The 23,506-nt window shown below is 44.5% G+C and overlaps 2 protein-coding genes across 5 annotated transcripts in view; one reads left to right on the top strand and one right to left on the bottom strand.

The window, feature by feature from the left end:
* Window positions 1-23,506, bottom strand: part of MYO19 (myosin XIX) — a 39,771-nt gene that overhangs the window by 13,261 nt on the left and 3,004 nt on the right. The window contains exons 3-15 of one of the 3 annotated variants that reach the window (XM_083479817.1): window positions 16,791-16,859; window positions 16,568-16,624; window positions 10,123-10,267; window positions 9,359-9,503; window positions 8,693-8,841; window positions 8,097-8,210; window positions 4,309-4,441; window positions 3,467-3,536; window positions 3,144-3,246; window positions 2,081-2,177; window positions 1,251-1,327; window positions 818-908; window positions 301-472 (exon numbers count right to left, since the gene is read on the bottom strand). In XM_083479817.1, coding sequence (XP_083335943.1) covers window positions 301-472; window positions 818-908; window positions 1,251-1,327; window positions 2,081-2,177; window positions 3,144-3,246; window positions 3,467-3,536; window positions 4,309-4,441; window positions 8,097-8,210; window positions 8,693-8,841; window positions 9,359-9,503; window positions 10,123-10,185 — 1,214 coding nt within the window. In that variant the 5' untranslated portion in view covers window positions 10,186-10,267; window positions 16,568-16,624; window positions 16,791-16,859. Of the gene's footprint in view, window positions 1-300; window positions 473-817; window positions 909-1,250; window positions 1,328-2,080; window positions 2,178-3,143; window positions 3,247-3,466; window positions 3,537-4,308; window positions 4,442-8,096; window positions 8,211-8,692; window positions 8,842-9,358; window positions 9,504-10,122; window positions 10,268-15,747; window positions 15,830-16,567; window positions 16,625-16,790; window positions 16,860-23,506 lie in introns of those variants that run through there. The other 2 variants (XR_014520073.1, XM_083479816.1) reach the window with 2 other exon arrangements.
* Window positions 16,086-23,360, top strand: PIGW (phosphatidylinositol glycan anchor biosynthesis class W). 2 transcript variants are annotated; one of them, XM_083480033.1, is made up of 3 exons: window positions 16,086-16,223; window positions 17,327-17,518; window positions 20,542-23,360. In XM_083480033.1, the coding sequence occupies exon 3, from the start codon at window positions 20,563-20,565 to the stop codon at window positions 22,072-22,074; it is 1,512 nt and encodes a 503-aa protein (XP_083336159.1). In that variant the 5' UTR covers window positions 16,086-16,223; window positions 17,327-17,518; window positions 20,542-20,562; the 3' UTR covers window positions 22,075-23,360. The 2 variants fall into 2 exon arrangements, with proteins under 2 accessions (XP_083336159.1, XP_083336160.1); XM_083480034.1 differs by having other exon boundaries at window positions 16,101-16,232; window positions 17,337-17,518.

Raw genomic sequence — 23,506 nt, 5'->3', positions numbered from 1 at the left:
TGAGGTTCCCCACTCCTGAATCAAGTAAACAGAATCATTATCATTGTCTTGCAGTTAAAACCACCTGGATCCTAGTGCAATGCAATGAATAAAGCACTGGGCTTGGAATGTGAAAGCCAAACCAAACCCAGATCTGCCGCACAAGTTATATTCTCCTCCGCAGGCTTGCCCACCTTACAGGGGTGTTACCAGGACAGAATTAGGCTGCTCCTTTTCTTTTGGGGGAGAACATAAGGCAAGGAAATCAAAGAGAGAGGGTGACACAGAAGCAGCTCCTGAAACAAGGTCCAGAGCACTTACTTGGCATAGACGACCTTGGCCAGACAGTCCCTTCTCGTCCCACATTCAACCTTGGGGCAAGCCTTCTTGAATACCTGCCGCTGCTTCCCAGCCGTTATCGTCCGGATCCGCAGCGTTTCCAGCAACTGCTCTACAGGCACCTTTAATAATCTGGAAGCAGTCTTTGCAAATCCTGGGTTTGGAAGATTTTTATTTTTTAAGGTTCTGTGGCTATTTTAAAAAAAGATTCCCACTTAATCTCGCAGTTTGTCCTTGGTTTACCACTCATTCTTTTCTGGGAGCACGACAACTCAAAAGTTCACACACAACGTTAAGCCAAGCCACACTTTAGTGATTTCCCCTCTAAATACCCGCATGATGCTCTCTGTCCAAGCCATGGTTTGGAAGTATATTAGTGTGAAGGAGGCTGTGTAATTCTTGCCTACCATCCTGGGAACTTGAGTTGAATGCTGTTCTAAAAATATAATGAATAATAAAACCAATTTGGTCAGGGATCGGAGGGATCATGGCGACTCACCTGTGGCGCTGTCGTCCAGTTCGCAAGGCTGCGACTCGTCCTCAGCCTCAGAGAACTGGATGTTTCCCAGGTGGAGAAGACCTGCTAATATCTGGGGGGGGGGGGGGAGAGATGAGATGCTTCAGAAGTGGGAGAACACTTTGGGGCACATACTGTAGACCATTCAGGTTAGCTAGGAGCCAGCACTCCAAACGTCCCTGCAGACTCTGGGTAGGAAGTCATCAATGTTCACCCTGCCAACGATTTAAGCCAGCGGTAGGAAACTTTTTCACCTCAAGGTCTGTATTCCCTTGTGGGCAACTTTCTGTGGGCCACATACCACTGGGGAATGTGGCCAGAGACATGCCACTCTCCATCCTCCTTCCAGGCATTAGGAAGAGGCATTATCATAGTAAAGCCACTAGCAGGGGCACAGATCTGTGTTTCAACCAACCTTGAAAACATTATTCTGCGTATAGCAGTCAATGCCCAGATGCGACATCGCCTCTCGTGTCACCTCAAAGGAGTCCTCTGTGGAAGAGAAAGAGACCCTCAAGTTAAAGAAGGAGATGGTGGGTCTCTTAAGAGTATTATCCCCATTGGGAAGAAAGGTGTGAAATGGTGCCGCTGGTGGAGCAATGACTGGACGGAGCAATGACTGCAAAATTTCTCTTTGTATAGTAGGTTAGTTTCTACACACATTCACACACACACCTCTCTAGCCCCCATCCAGGCAAGAATGTGGTAATAGTAACATCTTGAGGACCACAAGTTTCTAGTCCTCAACGCAGCAGCAGTTGCAACCCCCCTGACACGATAACCATCCAGCCTTTCCTTAACAAGAGAGCCTACATTTACACTGAAGGAGCGTCTCCACCCCCATCGTTCTACCCGGACACTGAGGTCCAGCGCCAAGGGCCTTCTGGCGGTTCCCTCACATGAGAAGCCAAGTTACAGGGAACCAGGCAAAGGGCCTTCTCGGTAGTGGTGCCCTCCCTGTGGAATGCCCTCCCACCAGATGTCAAAGAGAACAGCAGCTAGCAGACTTTTAGAAGACATCTGAAGGCAGCCCTGTTTAGGGAAGCTTTTAAAGTTTGATGTATTACAATATTTTAATATATATTTTTTGGAAACTGCCCAGAGTGGCTGGGGAAGCCCAGGCAGATGGGCGGGGTATAAATAATAAATTATTATTATTATTATTAAGTTTATTCTTAAATTTCCCCACTGTTTCCCCTAAAGCAGTTGAGGTTCCTTTCACAATATATGGTCCCAAAGCAACACCTTCTAGAGTCTTTTCAGGATTCGGAAGCCAGCAGAATTTTGCTCCTTCAGGGATGTCCCATTCCAGTCGTTCTTCGTGACTGGCACCTTTTGCAATCTGGAAAGGAAGAGTAAACAGTTAAGGCAATTCTCCTCAAAGCAAGCCATGGTAGCGTAACCAGCAAATTATATATGTGAGCGTGTAAAGAGTAAAATGAGGCAAGGAAAGGCAATCACTCTTTCACATTAGACTTAAAAGCAATGGCACAATATGACATCATGCCAAAACCACGGTTTGAAGCCAAAACCGTGGTGGTTGTAGCCAAGCCTGTTCTACTCAGAATAGACTTGTTGAAATGAATGGACTTAAGTTAGTCATGCCCATTAGTTTCAATGGGTTTACTCCGAGTAGAAGTCAGATACAACCCATGGTTTCCAAAGTGCACAACAGCCAAACAATGGATTTTGAGCAGCATGTCTGCTTTCATATTTTAAAATTTGTAGCTTATATTAAGAGAGGGGAAAGTTTTCATACAAACAAAAGAAAGTAACGAAAAGTATTACAATCATATGTAACATAAAATCTAGCTGAAGACATAACAATTGCAATATTTTCCATGCAAAGAGGCATTTGCCTAAACTAAGGAACTTGCATACAGATTTGCCAATTTAAAAAAATGAAGGAATGAAGGAATGAGGAGTTAACATCATTGTTTTCTTTACTCCCCAAGTACTAGTAATATACAGAAATATAAATAATATACGTCTGCCTAAACTTACTTTCACAAAACCCACACCTTGGAATAAACAGGAGCGACTACACAGAATCCATCCCTAGAATTGCCAGACAGGGCAGGGAGAGATCCCTGCCTGAAACCTGCTGCTGACATCAAATTATTTCAGGGGATTTGCTCTTTGTGTTCAGTTAATTTCGTAATACTTATTAAGTTTAAGTTACCGATTTTGAGGCCCTCAAAGGAGCAGAAGCTAGATACTGACTGTGCATTCCCCCGCATGTAAACATACAAAAAGGAAAGGTCATGTATTTGAAATAATAACAACAAAAAACACCGAGGGCACAAACCTGGTAGAAGATATGAAAGTTCCTTTCACAGGGGGCTTGGTAGGCAACCCTTGTTTTCTCCAGCAGGAAAGTCTGGATGGAAGCACTTGTTAGATGCTGAGACCTGGAGAAAAATGCTCAGAAATCATTTTTCTTTATATTTCTAAATATCTGGAAGTTTGTGAACCCCATCAACCCCAAGGATGCATGCAAAGTTCAGCACATGTTCTCATGACAATAAAGACAGCACAAAATTTGCAGTTAGGAATTGGTGGCAATGTCAGCCAACTTCAGTGCTGTCCAGCTGTATGTGTATATCTCTGGTTGTTTTTTTTAATTCATACCTGTTTAACTGAAGCTGGATGTATTTCCCAAAACGGCTGCTGTTGCTGTTCCGAAGGGTACATGCATTTCCTGCGAAGTCCAGCCCAAGTGGAGAACGAGAGAAGAGGCAGATTAATGATCAAAAAACAAAAACAACACACCAGTCAAGGCAATTCTCCCTCTTAAGGAAGGAAATGTAGCAGATTGACAGACTGAGAATAGACAGTTTACCATTCATATGGACACAATGGGAAATCGCTGTTACTGTAGAATAGGGTTGCCATATGGCTGGAATTCCCCGTACATAGCCAGAATACTGCAGTCGGAAGCAGTGTCCAGCCGAAATCTCAAAAATGTCTGGTAAAATCCAGAGGTATGGCAACCCATGTCGGCAGTGTCGTTTCTGGCAATTTTCCTTTAAAATAGCTCCAAACAAGCTCAACAACTTTGGGCAAAACTAAAAATTGCTCAACTTTTTGAAATATGGTAACCCTATTGTTGAAAAAGACATGCAAAACTCCTGGCTTGCTAGACCACTTCCCCCAAGCCGCACACATCTGTACCACCTGATGTCATGTGTAGTATCAGGTGTGCAGCATATTAAGAAATGGCTGCAGATCAACAACTGGGAGCCTTAAAGTGTACCGACTGGTACTTGGAAGGCAGTTTTCTATTTGGTGGCTTTTTAAATTCAATTTGAAATGAAAGTCCAGCTGGGATTCTTTCCACTCAGGAAGCTTTCAAGTCATGGTTCACCTGCTGTCCACAGAACCCAAACCACAGGTCACACAATCTGTGGCTTGGCAGTTTGATCTGTGCTGCTACACTTGCAGGAATATATGTATTCAAAAGTCATATTTACCAAAGGCTTCCATCACTGGGTTGGAGTCCAACACCCTCTTCTCTATCCTTTCCACTGCCACGCTGCCTTTGGGGACGGTGGAGGACGAGGCGACTGTGGCGTAAAATTTCATCAGGCAACGGGAGGTCCATGTCTGGAAAGATGGTCATGAATGTGAGCTGTGGGCTGCTCTTGACAGATGTCATTGAATCAGAGAGGTGTTTACAGGGAGGAAAAGAGGGAGAGCTGCTTCAACGAGGCCACAAATGAAGAGCTGGCATTTTGAAACTGTTCCCACATGCACAGAACTTGCTGCTGAATGCGTGAACAGGCACTGCTCAGCTCACCTATGTGCTGAACAGAATGGCCAGTGACTGTGGGCAACTTGGACTCATACGCTCCAACCTTCCTCCTCCTTCCCCATTTATCAGTATAGTAAAAAATATTACCCCACCTGCCATCAATGCTGCCTGCCATCAATGCCGATACCGGGACAGGGTACAGAAAATAAATGCCAGCCAACCAAGTCTTAAACATAACAAACACATACTAAAATATTCAGAACAAATAAAGCTGCAAAAAACTAGAGCAAGTAAAACAACCCACCACCTCGAGCCCTGCGATCAGCAGGTGAGGTGTTGGTGCTGGCAAAAAGATTGAAAAGAGTGCTGATGGAGGAGATTCATATGGACCAAGCAGGCTTTCTCCCAAAAAGACATTTGTCAGATAATGTGAGGAATATTATAGACATTTTGAAATTACTAGAGGTCAATATAAACACTAAAGCAGTATTGATTTTTGTGGATGCGGAGAAAGCATTTGACAATATTTCTTGGAGCTTTATGAAAAAGAACCTTCATGGGATGGGGGTAGGCCAAAGTTTTGAGAATGGTATGAGTGCAATATATTCAGAACAAAAAGCAAAGTTGATTGTAAATAATGTGATAACTGAAGAATTTAAAATAGAAAAAGGGACACGACAGGGATGCCCAATTTCCCCACTACTTTTCATATCAGTCCTGGAGGTGTTGCTAAATATGATTAGAGGTGACCAGCTGGTTAAAGGGGTACAGGTCGGAGCTAAACAGTACAAACTAAGGGCATTTGCAGATGACTTAGTACTTACTTTACAAGAGCCAGAAGCTAGTACAAAAAGGGTGTTAGACATAATTCAAGAATTTGGTCAAGTGGCTGGGTTTAAGTTGAATAAACAAAAGACCAAGGTTTTGGAAAAAAACCTATCAGACATGGAAAAGGAGAAGTTCCAAACTGAAACAGGTTTGATGGTGGTTAAGAAGGTGAAATATTTAGGGGTTTACATGACATCAAAGAATTTGAATTTGTTTAAAGATAACTATGAGAAATGTTGGTCAGAGGTTAAAAAGGACCTGGACATTTGGTCAAATCTGAAGCTTTCAATGTTGGGCCGAATTGCAGCTATAAAAATGAATGTATTGCCTAGAATGTTATTTTTATTTCAAACATTGCAAATTCTTGACAAGATGGACTGTTTCAAGAGGTGGCAGAAAGATATTTCAAAATTTGTCTGGCAGGGCAAAAAGCCCAGAATAAAATTTAAGATATTAACGGATGCTAAGGAAAGAGGGGGATTTGCCCTGCCGGACTTAAAGTTGTACTATGAAGCAGCAGCGTTCTGCTGGATGAAAGAGTGGATGCTCCTCGAGAATACAGATATCTTGGATTTAGAAGGTTTTAATAATGCATTCGGATGGCATGCATATTTGTGGTATGACAAAGTTAAAGTGCATAGGGCCTTCAAAAACCATATTGTTAGAAAAGCACTGTATAATGTTTGGATTAGATATAAGGATTTGCTGGAAAACAAAACCCCTAGATGGTTGTCACCTTTGGAGGCTAAAGCGGTGAAAAAACTCAATATGGAGGTCAAAAGGCCAAAGTATTGGGAAATTTTGGAACAAGATGGAGATAAACTGAAATTACAGAGTCACAAGAAATTAAAAACAAAAGTACGAGATTGGCTCCATTATTTTCAAATAATGGAGGTTTACAAACAAGACAGGAAAATTGGCTTCCAGGTGGAGAAATCAAAACTAGAAACTGAACTGTTAGAACCCAATGTTAAGAATCTGTCAAGAATGTATAACTTGTTGCTTAAGTGGAATACACAAGATGAAACAGTTAAATCGGCCATGATTAAGTGGGCACAGGATATTGGTCATAACATTATGTTTGCTGACGGGGAATGGTTGTGGAACACCGGTATAAAATTCATGGCATGTAATGCCTTAAAGGAAAATATTATGAAAATGATTTACAGGTGGTACATAACCCCAGTCAAGCTAGCAAAAATCTACCATATGCCTGATAATAAGTGTTGGAAGTGTAAGGAAACTGAAGGTACTTTCTACCACCTTTGGTGGACGTGCCCAAAGATTAAGGCTTTCTGGGAAATGACATATAATAAAATGAAAAAGGTGCTAAAATGTACCTTTCCTAAGAAACCAGAGGCCTTCCTCTTGGGCATTAGTAACCAATTGGTGTCGAAGAAAGATAGAATTTTTTTTATGTACGCTACTACAGCAGCAAGAATACTCGTCGCAAAGCATTGGAAGACCCAAGATCTACCCACCTTGGAAGATTGGCAGATGAAGGTAATAGACTATATGACACTGGCTGAAATGACCGACAGAATCCGTGAACAGGGGAAAGGGACGGCGGAGGAAGACTGGAAGAAGTTTAAAACTTATCTTAAGAAATATTACAAAATTAATGAATGCTAAAATGTTGAGGTTCTCAGTAAGAAAAGGAGATTACAGCGACAAAAGACTAAGTAAAAGAAAAGAACAAATAAGGAACTAAATTTGACAAAAATTTAATTTAGGACTTGCTGAAACATTTTTTTGGAATTGGGATGTAGAAAGGGGAGGTTTGGGGGAGTCAGAGAAATGAAGTTTATGAAAAAAGGAGAGGAATTTATACATGTTTGTTTTGTCTTTTTATATGTTTGTATTGTTTATAAAAATGTTGTAAAATCAATAAAAAAATTTATATATAAAAAAAGAGGTGTTGGTGCTGCCACGGGGGGCTAGCTGGCGCCGACCTGCAGCATGGCCTTTTCCAGTGGGGGCTCCCAGTTTGTGGAATACCCTCCCTGGGGAGGTGCATCAGTCTCCCTCAATACTGGCTTTTCAGGATGATTTGAAAGACATTCATGTTTACCCAAGTGATTGATGGCTGAAAGATACTGATCCTGACAACCCTGAAATCATGGGCTGAGGGAATGTGATTGCTTTTACGCTGTTTTTGAATGTTTCTAATGATCTTGTTTTAATGATATGTTTGTGGCCCTGGTGAGCTATGTAATAAATAAACAGCTTACACATTTTTAAAATGCTTGAGCATATAAATAAGGTCTTAGCCTGGGGCCAAAATGACAGCACCGGCATCGGTTGAGGAAATGTGGCCCTTGGGTCAAAAGAAGTTCCCCACCCCTGGGTCATAATAAGTGATGGTTTCCCAAGCTTGGATTCAATAGGAAACTGCAGTGTATTATCAAAACCAAAAGTGAATGGACACTTGGAGAAAGCTCCCTGCATATGGCAAACTATGACATCAGGGCTACATCGCACCTTTCTCAGATATGATAGCTGTCCACATGCAGGGAATTTTGCACAGATTGGGAAAAGCCTTGCACTTTGACGTAATGCATGAAAGAAAAAGTTATGTTTGCTATTCACCTACACAAGCCAGCAACATGGTCTTCCCCCAGAGATGGGTGAGCAGGCAACCGATCACAGAGAGATGCCTGAAGGAAGTATTTCCCTTACCTTCCCAGCTCCGCTTTCGCCACTCACAATGATGGACTGGTTTACAGGCGGGATCTGGCTCTGGACATTTCTGTAGGTCTCCTCTGCTACCACGAAAACATGAGGTTTGAGTTCCTAAGAAGCAAAAGAGCGAACACAGGTGTGTTTTTGGACGGGAAAAGCTACTGTCAGGTGCAGCTCACTAAATGCAGGGGCGGGGAACCTGTGGCCTCTGGATCTTGCAGACTTCAGTCCCCATCATCCGTGACCATGGACCACCCCTGGCCAGGGATGATGGGAGCTGTAGTCCCTTGGATCCCTAGATCTGCACACCAGCTCTCAAGACCCCTAACCATTGGGCCAGACTGATGGGAACTGGAGTCCAAAAGGCAGTGGAGGGTTGCATCTGTTCCCCACCCCTGGGTTAATGGCTTAGTGGGAACGATGATGGATTCAGGGCAGATGGGAAGCCTCATCGTGCCTTCTGTGCCAAAAGTGCAGCCTTTACAGCTTCCCTCTTAAAAGCCACCAACGGTTAAGTTATTTTCCAGGCATCTCCTGGGAAAGATCTCGTTTGGCAGGGGCTGAGCTGGTGCAGTTCTCCACCCCTCACTCACCTGAAGGCGGGGGGCAGTGTGGTAGTCCCTCATGAGCTCGAGCGAGTAGAGAGGCGGTATCGGCCGAAAGGGGTTGACTGCCACCAGGCTGCTGCCGGCATTGGTGTAAAACACGTCAATGGCATATCTCGCTTGCAGGCACTTCAGGACTGAGGACAGCGGAAGGTTTCATCAATGGCAAGAAATGTGCTATTTCATGTTTCCGAATTCAACCTCCCTTCCCCCCCCCCCCAAGGCAGGAGTGGGGAAGCTGTAAGACTCCAATTGTTGGAGCTGTAGCCCAGCAATATCTAGAGAGATACGGCTTCCCTCACTGCTGGTATAATTATAGACAGCTGGGGGACTGGGGTCTTTTTAGTTCAGCCGCAATCCCAAGAACCAAGGTGAGGTGGGTTTATTTTGGGGGGAGAGGGGCATAATGGAAGAATTGCACTAGGGGAAATGAGTTTGTTCTTTGCATGTGGGAGAATAATCCAGTCACATCCTGCTGTGACCAAAAAACGGAGACCAGGGCAGAACAGAAGGGTAGGCCCACAGCCTGGGGTGCCGGGTGATGCTGAGGGCTGCATGAAATTGGACCAAGGTGAACCAAGGGCCACAGGTTCACCACCCCGGTCTTCTAGTGACATGTGAATGCACAATAGCGTGTTTGTTTTTAAACCCTACCAGTTGTGGTGGTCACAGGATTCACTTTGGTAAGGTCATCAAAGCAATGGAGCTGCCGTTCATCACCCAAGAAGGATTTGACATCTTCCCCGAGACCATTCTCTTCTTCACAACTGGTGGCCGGATGACTCTTGGTGCCGTTCACCTGAAGGAAGAGGCAGAAGGAGATGCCACTAACTGACCAAAACACCAGGATGGTGATTTTGCTATATAAAAAGCTGTCCTAAAAGTAAGTTTACAAGCAGGTAAGGCTGGGGTCCAGCCTGAAACCCTGGAGAGCCGCCACCAGTCGGAAGTCCTGGGTTCAATTCTTGGCACCTCCAGGCACAAATTCCTTTGAAATTCTGGAGCCTCTGTCCATCAGTGTACACAATACTGAGATAGATTGATCAAAGGCCAGCCTTAGTTTAAGGCAGATTCCTATGTTCCTATCAAAGCTGGCCCTTAAATTCAAAACCATGAGGACTAGATTCTTGCTTTAATTTTAGGGAAGAGCTGTAGCTCAGCAGTAGAGGCCCTGTTCTTTTTGGAGAAGGTCTCAGGCTCAGTCCCCAGCAGCTAGGAGACACTCCCTGCCTGAAACTCTGAAGAGTTGCTGCCAGCCAGTGCAGATAGCACTGAGCTAGATGAACCCCGTGGCCAGACTCAGTATCAGGCAGCTTCTTAGCTTCTGGACAGGCAGCCATATGGTCTGCTCCCTGGATGGCTTGCTGGCACTACTGGAAGCCTTTCCATATTACCATCTTAGCTTTCCCTGACATTACCTGCTTGGGCATTTTTTCCCTTCTCATTTTGTGGGGCTTTGAAGTTCGTGTTGGAGAATGCATTGGAGTACTACCAGCTTGGCAAAATCTCAACGTTGGCGGACTTCAGGTTGCAGGAAATCTCAAGCAAGAGAAACGAGGAGCCCTGAATAGAATGAAGAAGGTTGTTTACTTGAAGCGGTTTTGGCAACCTGCAAAATGCTACTGAGAGTGACAGGGAAGACTTCAATGGGCCGCGTGATAGATAAATCATGGGGTGGGGAACCTTTTTTTCAGCCTAAGGGCCACACTCCCTTCTAGGCCACATGCCAGGGGCAAAAGCAGATGGAGCAAGAAAGGTGTGTTTTACTGAGGCTATTTTCTCCATATACTCACACACACTGCTTTCTCTCCTCCATCCAGGCAAACAAGGGGCCTTATCAGAACCAAGGGCACCTTACAGCCAGACGCCAACACTCAAGGAAGGTGCAAAGCAAAACAGAGAAGAAGGTGTGGCCTAGAGGGCTGCATATGCATCCAGTCCAACTTTTTTAGATTAAAAACAGGGGTGCATGTTTTCCAGGACGTGCTCCCAGGTGAGGCATGTGACCTGCGCTGCTATCTCCCCCCACAACTCCTTTTTTCAAGGTGTGAGATCACAGCACCCAAAATACCCGCCGCAATTTCACATGGAGAAATGGGATGTTCCCCCCTTTTTTCCCCAGGACACATGGCGGGTATGCATTTGACCTGGGGAGCTACTCTAAGGTTTCCCACCCTCAGGACAGAAAATACCGAGCTCGATGGAGCAATGGTCTGACATGGTACAAGGCAGCTTCTTCTGTTCCTATTTAAATCGGCCCTTAGTACAACACCATGAGGACTGGAAACTTGTTTTATCCTGTGAGGGAAGAGCTGTAGCTTGGTCCTGTGTTGTATCCCCAGCATCTCCAGGTATGGCTGAGAACGCCGCTTCCTATATTCCAGCGCTCTGAGCAACAGCAAGCGTCTGGGTCTAGCGAGACAAAGTGGAGCCTGGGGACTATTCCCAGGGTCAATTATGCAAAATTGAATGGGAAGGGCAACATCACAAATCCTTAACTGAAAAAACAGTTTAGAGAAATATCTGTTTGCACTCTGGCGTCCTTTTGGATTAAGGGTAGCAAAGTGGATTCTTCTCCTTCCTTAAATGTAAGGTTTCCCGGCTGTTATAAACAGATTTGTGGGAGGAGGGAAAAGAAGGCCTGTGGGGAAAAACGACAGAACATTTTTGCACGGGCGTGACCAGTGGAAAGTTACACGCCGGGGGGGGGGGGGGGGGAACCATCCAGCAACCCAGACTGCTGGTTCTATCCAGCAGCAGCAAATTCAGCCAGCGGCAGCCAGCAGATTTAAGCTATGGGATGTTGTTTTTATTAACTTCCCCTGTGATCATTCCACTGCTCAGGATTCCCCCCATCAAAAATAATTATGCTTAAGAGATAGTCCCATATTATTCACTGACAGCTACTATTTGTGGGATTTGCAATAAAATGTTGCAGCATGGAATGTGCCCATTCAGGCTCCCTGCAAGCCTGGTTTTTCCATTCTCAGTTACCCCCTCTCCAAGTTTTCTGCAGGAGGCTGGTTTTACCTCTGCTCCCTTACGTTGGGTGATATTCAACATCAGCCATGCTCAGAGTTACAACCATTCTTCTTGCTTCTCTATACTCCCTGCACTAATGAGAGAAGACCCTGACCCAAGTCTTCAGTCCACGCCAGAGTATGCAGGAGAGGGGACTGGCGGCAATCACAAATCGTGGCTGGCTAGTAAGCCAAAGAAATATTTGTGGCTCACCAACTAGAATTCCCTTTATTTCTGATGTTCACGGGGTGAGTGCTGGTCCATAAACAGCCCCATCCACACAAGCAAGGGAAGTAATCAGCAGGCCCAGGTGTAAGAGGTAGGGAGAAGCACCAAGTTTGCAGCAGTACAAAAAATATTAACCATTTTTTTAAAGGAGTGGGGCGCAAAGAAGAGACAGGGCTCCAAAAACAGCTCAAGTGAACACTGAACATGCTTAGTGAGCATGGAATGCTGACTGTCTGAAGTCAATAACATTGGGGGGGGGAACCCACATCAGGAACAATAAAGCTATTCTTTCCTTAACTCTGAAGATCCATTGTTGGCCTCTTTGTGGATTACAGTTACCCTCTAAACAACCTGTCCTGCTTATAAAGGATTGTTAGAACAGATTTCCACACACAAACACACCCTTCAGCTGGGTGCCAAGGCAGGTGGGTCTCCTAATTCTCATTGAGCCTCTAATTGCGGTAACAGCAATGTGTGATCCCACATTCAGGATTCAAGAGCCTTAAAATCTCCTTGGCAGCCCAGACCAAAAATCCGTCCATTGGCCTGTCTCCAACAGAAGACAGTTGTGATGCTTCTGGGAAGCTCCCAAACAGGAGATGGGAATTTAACCACCCCTGATTGGTTGTCAAGTACTTAAGAGATGTAGTGTTTTAAGTATGGGAGGGGGAGAATGTAAAAGCAGCATGAGGGAGAACTGCCACTTCTGTGCGACAACTGAGCATTCGAGAAGTGACTCAATAAGCTTGGAACATTATAAGGCCTTGCAATCAAGAGTTCGGCCACTGGACCCTGGGACCTGAGATGTCAGTATGGAGGCAGAAGAGCAGAGGAGAGGAAGGAAGGGCCTTAGTGCAATAGGAGACACTAACAGATCCTTGGCCAGGGGGTGCCTGGGCTCCCACCCCTCCCTCCTTACAACAGCCCCCCAGTACATAATTGTTGGCCAATGACCTAAAGCAATCCAGCCCATGTATCACAATATAAAACAGCACAGCAGCTGATTGAGCTCCCTGCTGCAACCGCACTGCTCTGGTCAACTTAAGTTTGCACTTCTCTCGCCAGAAGCAGAGAAAATGAGGAAAGATGGGCAACAGCTCAGTGGTACAGAATCTATTCTGCAGGCTGAAGGTGCCAGGCTCAGTTTCCAGGTGGGGATGGGAGGTCTTGTCTGAAATCCTGGAGAGCCACTGCCAGTCAGTGTGGATGATACTGAGCTACATAGACCGAAAATCCAACTGCAACTTCCTATGTTTCAAATACTTTCATGAATGTCTGTAGACACTTAAGGGCTAGAAATCTGGATTGTTGTTGTTGTTTACTATAAATGAACATCTGGAGTCTATACAAAATGGCACTTAAATGTGTGGAATGAGCTTTGGTCAGTGGCAGACATATTTTGCATGGACAAGGTTGCAGGTTCAATCCCTGGCATCTCCAGGTAGGAAAACGGTTGTCTAAAGCCCTGCAGAGATGCTGCCAGTCAGTGTAGACAACATTGCGCTAGATGGACCAATGGTCTGACTCAGTATCAGACAGCTTTCTATGTTCCTAAAAAGCGATCTCTGGTTTACAGATGTGTATATTGCATTTCTTCCTGAAAACTGGATACTCTGTTACATCTGTTTAGGCACCAGGCAAAAAATATTCCTCTTCTCCCAAGCCTTTGGCTAATTAAACAATCTATGGTCTTTTAAACTGCGTGTATGTAGGTTACTATCCTACGGTAAGTATTTTTGTATTTTTATATTGCAAACTGCCCTCTGATCCTCGGATGAAGGGCAGAATAGAAATAGAAACAACAACAACAACAACAACAACAACAACAACAACACTGTCTTTTTACTTTAGTGTATTCAAGGCCTTCCAAAGTTTTATTTATTTATATTTTTATTCTGTTTTTCAGACAACGATAATCTCCCAGATCAAGTTACGTTAGAAATAAGAGAGAGACTGGCCCTGGCATCAGGCTTAGAAACAAAAAAGGCCAGAAACAATAAAGGAAAGTCAGAGTGGAGGGAAAAGGAGAGGGAGAGGGAGAGATCAGCCCTTCAAGGCCCAAACTAAGTGGTGAGCAAACTGGTCCCCATCAGCCCCAGATAACATGGCAAATGGTCAGGGATTATGGGAAACATAGTTCAGCATCATTGGGGGGGGGGCACAGCTTACCCATCCCTCATCTATGGTGATCAGCTAAGAGAGCAAACTTTGAGCCTTCAAGTAGAGGGACAGTCTACCTGAATATTGGGGTCCCACAGGAGGATGGAAGAGCAGACACCTTCTTGTTCCACTTGTGGATTTCCGGAGACCCCTGGATAGTCATCATTGGCAACAGATGTCCTGAACTTTGGGTTTGATCAGGCAAGGTCACTGCACGTTGTTGTTTTTTTAAGTCACATGCTGTGACACATTGTTGTTACAATGACGGAAAATGCTGTATTTCGAATTAGCTTTACCCAGTGTGCCTTGCACACATTTTTTTTTGTCAACAAAGAAAAGTCCAAAGGCCCCAAAAGATTCACCCAGTTATTAGCCAAGCTTGCCTAGACACACACTCCAACTTCAAGCAAGCCTCTGCTCCAAGTGGGACATGTTTTGAAACCTGCACAGTTCAGATTAATAAAGGATCTGACCTATCCACTCTGAGCCTCCACAGCCAGAGGGTATAAAATTGATCCCATCCCCCTACCCCCCCCCCCCCGGTATTTAACTAAATATCACAACAGCCCTATGAGGGAGGTAAAACTGAATCTCCCTAATCCCAGTTCAATGCACTAACCCAGGTGCAGGGAACCTTTGGCCCTCCAGATGTTGCTGAACTACAATTCCCATCATCTCTGACAATTGGTTATGTTTGCTGGGGTTGATGGGAGCAAAATCTGGAGGCCCTAGGCATCCTATACATGTTTACTCAGAAGACAGTACTGCTATGTTTAGTGGGCTTACTCCCAGGTAAATGTGTTGACATTGTAGAATCATGGCAGCCTAGCATTTGTAGAGCTAAAATTGAAAAGGGGTGAGAGTGGTGTCGTCACTGAAAAGCCAAATAAAAGAAATCCAAAAAAGGTATAAATATACGTTGGACAGGAACACATCAGAAAATGCAGAAGAAGCTTAAAGCCAGGGATAAGCAACACTTATACTTAATTATTATTATTATTTTATGCAAGTTTCTCTACCTCACTCTTCAAGCCAATACCTAAGTGTGACTAACCAAAAATAGATAACAAATAAAATCAAAATAGACGAAAAACTCTTAAAACATAACAAACAACAAACTAAAGGCAGTGATTTATATATTGTTATGGGGGAGCGGTACTGAGGGATTTGAAAATCAGACCCCCCCTCCCCTTTCATAGAAACATAGGAGGATATGTCTTATACAGAGTCAAACTACTGGTCTATCTAGCTCAGTGTTGTCTACACTGACTGGCAGCAGCTCTTCAGGTTTTCAGGCAGAGGCCACTCCCAGCCCCACCCGAAGATGCGGGGGATTGAACCTGGGACCTTCTGCATGCTAAGCAGATGTTCTACCACTGAGCTATGGTCCTTTCCCACTGGGATCCTTCCTTTGCTCTTCAATGAGTGGGAAAAGAACTCTGCACACCCTTAAGGGAACTCTTGCTTCAGTCCCTTTCTGAAGCAGCATGTGGAGTGGGGGGAGGGAGGGAATAAGTTGTGGGGCTTAAACTAAGAGATCAGTATTTCTGGAGAGGAAGAGAGATATAACCTCATTTATAAGGAACAGATGAAAGAAAGCAGAGAGAAAGAGATTTGAGGCTAAATGGACTCACCCGTTCCATGAATATATGGAGGAGAGAATCGAGAGCGACCGGCGAAAAGCAACGTCCTCCGGAGGGAGGCGAAGGACGGCTCAGCCAGTCCCGGGCAAAGGCGGAGCTGGAGGCGGAGGCTGCTGGGTTTGAATCGGAAGGGCTTCCAGACTCCCTGGAAGATCCGGATTTGACGCCCCGCCTCTGGGATGCGGAGCCCGATTTCGGATTCCGGGGGGAATCTGGAGCGCGCAGAGGACCGCAGCTTTGCAGCGCCAGCCTGTGCGACGCGCACAATCCCATTGAAATCCAATGGGGCTCACTACCCAGTAGGGATGCGTGGGTTTTGCATCCCGCCGGCCTCATCCTGTGCCTGCTTCCTCCGAAGGAAGCAGACGGCGCTGACTGCCATTCACGTTCAGACAACCGTGGCGCAAGTTTTCCTCGGAAGGAAGCTCCACCGAGTTCAAGAACGAGGTTTAACTCCTAAGAAAAGGGTGCGCAGGGTCGCTGCATGCTTTACGCGGAAATTAGTGGGATTTCCCAAGAAAATGTGGGTGGGTGGGTGAGTTCCAGTTTAGCAGCCGGGATCCGTGTCTCATCGGAAGCAAAGCATGCTTCTCGAAGCAACAACGCATGCTTTACTCGGTAGCAAGCTCCGCTGCACCCAGAAAGCGTGTGTTGCACCATAGCCTAAAATAGTTGTTTTAAATTTTTACATGTCGTGTTTTAATTGTTGTGACCCGCCCCTGGACCTTAGGACGAAAGGCGGGTAGTGCTAAATAAGTAAATAACAATAATATTCGGACCGAGGAGGTGGGGAAAGGAAACGCGCTCTTACCAGATCGGACCCACGTGGAGACAAGGGAATTCACTGCTTGTTCTACACGCGGAGCACCTGGGGAGTTACACTCCCTAGTATCATGGAGGGTGGGATCAAAAGAGTGAACACTTCCTTGCAGGTTGTCCCCCACCCCCGCAAGCAGAAAGCTAGCACAGTAAGGAGAAGTGCTAGTTTAAAAAAAAACTTGTGGGGAGTTTTTTTACTGGAGGTGAAAACTTACTGGGTGGGGGGAGGCATCCTCCTTCAGCTGAAATGCGAAGTGGTCCACTCCAGTCTGTGTCGACCAAACCTACAATCGGTGGCAGGCAAACAAGCAATGCAAATTATTATATTTTATTTGTTTTTAAAAATATAAACCGCTAACTAAAAGAACCACGGGGTTGTACAATCAAATAATCAGAACATCATAAAATTGTAAAATGCACTGCCTCTCCGCTACAAATTTCTGTTGCTGTGCTAGGCAAATCTCTGGGTGAGTAAATGAACGTGATCATCAGGAATTGCCTTGACAGAGATGGCACCCATTGTGTGCCTTTCAAGGCAGCCTGTTATCACAGGTGTAGGACCAGAATGCAATTCTTCCACTTCACCCCGCCTTTTCTTTTAATGCCTTTTAATATGCCATTAGTAACCTTTATATTAAACTTGGCCATGGCTGAGCAGTCTGATGAATCAGGCAATCTCGTTTAGCAGGCTACTTGCTCTGATGAAAATGTCATCAGGAAACAGATCCCTGATTTACCTTTTTTGCAGCAGGAAGTATAAGCGAGGAGCTGTGCAGAGCTAAAGAGAAACTCTACACCTGTGTTTTAAATGCAGTTTTAATTCTCAGAGAAACAGCAAAGACCTGTCTCTGACCCAGCCTTTATGATGAGAATGTTTTCAGTTATGTTTCAGACAAATCCTGCTGTCTTTCTTCGCTGAAACTTTACCTCCATAAGAATGCAGGTAATTCTTTCAAAACGTTTTTGCTGCATATTTTCAAGTTCTTATAGCTATTATATGTGGGGCTTTTGACTAGTGGCTGAAACCTTCATACAGCAGATGTTTTGTCCTGCATTGTGTAGGGTTTGGATGAATTACCCATTATTAATGTTTGTATAGATGTGATTATTTGCTAACTGCAATTATATACCTATATCGCCTTTTTCTCCAATGCATTCAAGGAAGCTTACAGTTTTAAATAAAGGCTGCAGTCTGATACATCATGTGATGCTAAAAGGAATGGGGAAGAAAGAAGGAAATGGCCAAACCTTGTTAAAATAGCAGGCGTGGGTGCAACTGGTACTTGAATCAGCTAAAGGAGCAAGAGAGAGAGAGGGTCTCTGCCCCAAGACACTAACAGCATGAGGGCGAGAGACAGGCCTCTGCTTCCCAAAACTAACATGCTATTTAAAATAGTTAAAGGAGCCAGAAAGGGTGTGAGGCAGCTTCCTATGTTTCTGTGATGGTGGAAAGTGCAGCCAAGAAACATTCTCACAAACCATTATTTAGCATTACTGTGGTATAGTGTCGGATTAAGACCTGCGAGACCAGGGTTCAAATCCCTGCTCACCCATAAAGGTGATCTTGGGACCAGTCACTGCCTCTCAGCCTAACCTGCCTCACAGGGGATTAAATGAAGTGGGAGAGAACTATCTGCACTAACCTAAGCTCCTTGGAGGAAAAAGGTGGGATATAAATGCAGCAAATAAATAATACAGTGGTGCCCCGCAAGATGAATGCCTCGCAAGACGAAAAACTCGCTAGACGAAAGGGTTTTTCGGTTTTGCGTTGCTTCGCTAGACGAATTTCCCTATGGGCTTGCTTTGCAAGACGAAAACGTCTTGCACTTTTTTTAAAAGCTGCTTGAAGAGGCGCAGTTGCGACGGACCGTGCTTCGCAAGACGAAAAACATCGCAAGACGAAAAGACTCGCGGAATGAATTCTTTTCGTCTCGCGAGGCACCACTGTATTGATTCATTTTGAAATTCCTGTCTATAAGTATGTTAAAATTGCAAAGAATGTTACGTCTCTGGAATTAAATTTTATGTTCTTTTAAGCTCTGTTCAGAATTTGATTTATGTTTTTAAGTTGTGTGCTTCTGTGGATAAAATCCATGTTAAAACAAGCAAGGTCAGAAGTGGCATACTTTTGAATACCAGTTGCTGAGGGATCACAAATGGGGAGAGCCCTGTTACATTCAGGTCCTCCTTGCAGGCTTCCCCAGAGGGACATCTTGTTGGCTGCTGTGAGAACAGAATATCAGTCTAGATGGGCCTTTGGCCTGATCCAACTACAGTGCTCTTCTTACTTTCTTAACCCGCCTTGTCCTGAAGGCTTGCCATCTCCAGGGGAAGGTGAGCAAAGAGCCTCGAAATGGCCAGCCAGTAAGGTTTGCTGGCTTACAGCTTTTTATCAAGGGATACCCTGAGCTGTAATTAAGCTAGTCCTTGCAGACTATTGCAGTGCTGAAAGACAAATTTGCCGTCTTGCAGGGCTAAGAGGCGAGGGTGTGGTGAGCTCTTGCCTTTTAAGCTCCCTCTTCAGAGACGCCTTTCCCTGACAAGCTGCAGCTTGTCTCATCCAAAGATGTGTATTGCAAAAATGTTTCTAGGGAAAAAATGAAGGTGGCAGTCGATTGTAGGAGGCCTCAAGAAAAAGAAGAGTAAAGGTGATTAGATAGAATTTGGCAAGATGCATCCACTAGTGGAAGAAAGTAATAGTAGTAATAGATAGTATTGTGGGAGTAAGAACATAAGAAAGAACAGCTCTGCTGGATCAGGCCAGTGACCCACCTAGTCCAGCATCCTGTTCGCACAGTGGTCAACCAGCTGCCCCTATGGGAATCTCACAAGCAGGACATGAGCGTAACAACTCTTCCTACTTGTGATTCCTTAGCAACTGGTATTCAGAGGCATACTGCCTCCCACAGTGGAGTGAGAACATAGCCGTTGTGGCTAGTAGCCTCCATGAACATGTATGTGAGTAAGCCCCATTGAGTTCAGCTGGGCTTGCTGCCAAGTAGAGGGTGTATAGCAGGGTGCCTGCTGCACATCTGGCTACTCCTATTGTAAGGCTAGAGTTCCTATGGCTGGCTGTTGGCAGCCAAGCAAACTGCAGTGTGATGACACCCTCACATTTTTATTATATAGCAAAAAGGCCCCACACACTTTGACATGTGGTCGTTGCAGGGTTGACTGATTCAGTGTGACTCTTGGACCAAAAAAGTGTAGCAATCTAAAAGATAGGATGACAACCTTAGAGTGTTTCAATCTTCTTGCCCTTACCTCCTCTCTCTCCTACAACTGAAATTTGAGAATATAAAATATTTGGGGCCCTCCAGACTAATGGCGTTGGGTTTTTCCCCCCCAGAGGTATTTTGCAACATGTTATTCACACTGACTAGAAATGAAGCAACGTGTCTGCCCTGAAACTTTCACAAGTGTAGACAGTATTGAAAGCGGGACTGTGTATAACCACCCTGATAGCATCATGAGCATAAATTACCATGAATGCTCAATAAGAAGGAGGGTGCTGTGTAAATTTATGTGAATAATTTCACCGCAATAATTTTACTAGTGGCAGTTGCTATGACTGTTGGTTCCGACTTGTTAAAAAGAAATAAAATATCCTCTTCAGGTGTTTGCCTTGGAAGTCCGAATAAGAGCTAGTGCATGTTGGGTTCCTATGGTATGTGGTTCCTAGGCAAGCTCTTTTAATTTCTTGCAAGTGTGTTTTGCAACTGTTTATAAAAGTAGCAGTTAAAAAATAATGTGGGCTGCTTGCTGCCTGAAAACTTGTAGTCGTGCATAGAGAAAGTGACTTCAGCATAGAAATTCTTTTATTTCTATCCTGCCCACTGGTTTAAAAAGTCTGTTGGAGCAACTTGATTCACCAACGTGAGGATTTACCTTGGGGTGGATGCAGTTGCCCACTCTTGATTTTTGTTCAGTTTGCTTGCTGCTAACTTGATTTCTTCTTTTTTTTAGTGACTTACAAAAGCAGAAAAAATGTCGCAAAAGCAAAAAGAAGAATTTATAAGTAATTTGAATGGAACTACCTTGCTGGAGATCTCCATTGGCTTACCCCTAGCGTCATTATGCCTCCTTTCCAGAGGGCTTCTGTTGATCTTGTATTTTCTCTGCTATGGAAAACCACTACAGTCAATGGTTGGCCATTTTCTTCTAGACTTCACCATCTTAGTTGTCCCGCCAGTGCTCTCTTGTACAATTTTGGCTCCTGTCCTTTCTTGGGTAATGCTCTCCATCACCGTATTCTGTGTCAGCTTGGTTTTGATCATATACAGTCGGAGAACCAATTATGTGAGAGTGCCGCCTAAGCAAATCATAAGCGATTTCTTGAGGACAAGCTTGGAACCAGAGTACATTCCTTCGATAACGGTGTTCCGAGTCTTTGTCAATGTCTTGACATCCATCAGCATTCTGGCTGTAGATTTTCCACAGTACCCTCGGAGGTATGCCAAAACAGAGACCTATGGAACAGGGGTAATGGATTTTGGAGTGGGATCATTCGTTTTTGGGAACGCTGTGGTTTGTCCAGAAGTCCGGCTGAAGCCTGGCACAGCACAGCACAAAGTCTCTTATCTTGCCAGGCAGTTCTTTGCTGTGTGGCCTTTGTTGCTTCTTGGCTTTGGGCGGGTGATGAGCATCAAGGCCATTGACTACTACGAACATGTCTCGGAATATGGTGTGCACTGGAACTTTTTCTTCACTTTAGCTGTTGTACGGATGGCTGCGTCATTGCTTTTGGCTGTCTTCCCCGTGCGCAGAGCATGGTTAATTGCAGCAACACTTGCTGGAGTCTATGAAGGCTTCCTCAGCTTCACACCTTTGAAGATGTTCATCTTGCATGGGAGCGATGGCCAAGATTCACGGGACGGGTTTTTCAATGCCAACAGAGAGGGCATATTTTCTGTCATCGGCTACCTAGCTGTTTACATGGCTAGCGTGCAAGTGGGCTTATATTTGTTAAAGAGGAGGAGTTTGGTGAGAGATTGGCTTGGCGTAATCGGCTCTTTCCTGATTGCAGTTTTCCTCCTCTTTATCTGTCTTCATGTAACGCAAACTCACATAGACACCGTATCCCGACGGATGGCAAACCTCTCCTTTTGTGTGTGGGTCATTGCTCATGGCCTGTTACTCTTTAGTTGCTTTTTGGTGGCTGATCTTGTTCTGGTGTTTGGAAAGTTTCTGGTGGCTGGGGCTAGCATTCCTTGCAGCTGGAATTTTGTGCAGCCAGCAGCGGCGAGTAAAAAACGCGACCCAGAGCCCCAGGATAGGAAAACGGTGCCACGGAGAGTGTGCATGATCAGCGCTGTGAATAAGAATCAGCTCCTGTATTTCTTACTAGCGAATGTCTTGACTGGCTTCGTGAATATGGTGGTCGACACGATTCACAGCAATGCATTCTGGGCTATGTTTGTCCTGCATCTATATATGTTTACAAACTGTTTGGTTATGTATCTGTTGCAAGCAAGAAATATAATCTTAAAGTGGTGGTAATTTTATAAATATATATAAAGTTGTAACCAAAAAGAAAAGGTTTTGCCTGCTGGAATTGCACTGGTAAGACTTTTGCATGCATGCTGGTATACTGGATTATCTAAAGGAAGGAATGTGGACTATAGTTGTTTTAAACTCATGGTCACTTTCATCGAATGAACTAATACATTTCCATATGTCTGTAGCATCGGGACCAAAGCTCAAGCTGGAGCCAGAGCCAATGGCAGGCAGAGCCACCTCATTCTTGTCCTCCTCCTCCCTACTGTGTTCTATAAGGGGCAACAATGAGACTAAGGAGAGGCAGGAACCTTACAGCCAGGGCCATCCCCTGGGCTAGTTGTAAGAAGGAAGGCAGGGCAGGTGGGGGCTGTTTGAGGGAAAACTGAGGTTGGTCACTTTTGCAGACCAGACATTAAGCTTATTTGTCCCTTTGTCACATTGGGATTCCTGTGCAGGGTATCCTTCTCTCCTGCAGTGGGTCTGCACACACTGAATGCCTAACATGCTAAGAAGTGGTACTGAGGCAGAGGGCACTTTGGGCTTGATGAAGGTTTACAGCATGTGAATGGATCCCTCCAGACTGGTATTTTTACAGATGTATTCTGCAATATGTCTTTGACACAATAATAGTGCATTCATGGTGGATTTATACTGGACTGTCCAGACATCATTCTGCTTTACTAGTTGTTCTGAGATGCTTCCCCAATCAGTGTTGCTGCGTTATTGTCACCTGGAGGGGCACTATTGTGCAATAAAATCAGAACTAAAAAAAAACCCCCAAAATATTTGTGGCATTAAAAGTAGCAATCTTTCAGCAGGAAGCTATGGGGACATGCACCAATTGGAAATAAAGCAGTATGTCTGCCATTTAAATGCAAAAAGAATTGAAAGTGAGATCATGTAGAACTGCTCCAATAACATAATGACCACAAATCAGGAATGCAATTCATAAATGCATGATAAAAGGATGCCTAGATGGACTATAAGTCCTTCCACACAGCTGCATTCACCTATGTTAATTTAAAATGTGTTTATGTTCAAATGCAATGGGCAATTCAATCAAATATATTTTCCAAAAAACCTAAAACTTACAATGAGGAGTGTCGGAATCATTTCCTATAAAAAAGACAAATGAATTTAACTGGAGGCTGTGTGTGAGAGAGAACTGAAAGAGCTCAAAATAATCGGAGGTGTATGTTGGATTGAGTCAACACAAAGGTGATTATAATTTGCAAATAAAATGCATCAAAGCCTCCAAGCAAATAAAATATCTATATTTAAGATGATATTGTAACGTGTTATTGCTTTACTGTCAGACATTTGAATTATACTACTTGTTCACAAGAAACTGTTTCCCTGAGCCTTCAAGGAATACTGAATGACCTAACAAAGAAAAGGAGGAATATTTGATTCAGTTCACATTTAAAGGCAA

Source organism: Podarcis liolepis, assembly GCF_965112155.1.
Source record: "Podarcis liolepis genome assembly, chromosome: 16".
Taxonomy (NCBI): Eukaryota; Metazoa; Chordata; class Lepidosauria; order Squamata; family Lacertidae; genus Podarcis; species Podarcis liolepis.
This window is presented reverse-complemented; position numbering and strand designations above follow the sequence as displayed.

Bases quoted from the DNA above. Each gene is read 5' to 3' on its own strand.
- PIGW (XM_083480033.1), top strand. From the start codon at position 20,563: ATGTCGCAAAAGCAAAAAGAAGAATTTATAAGTAATTTGAATGGAACT.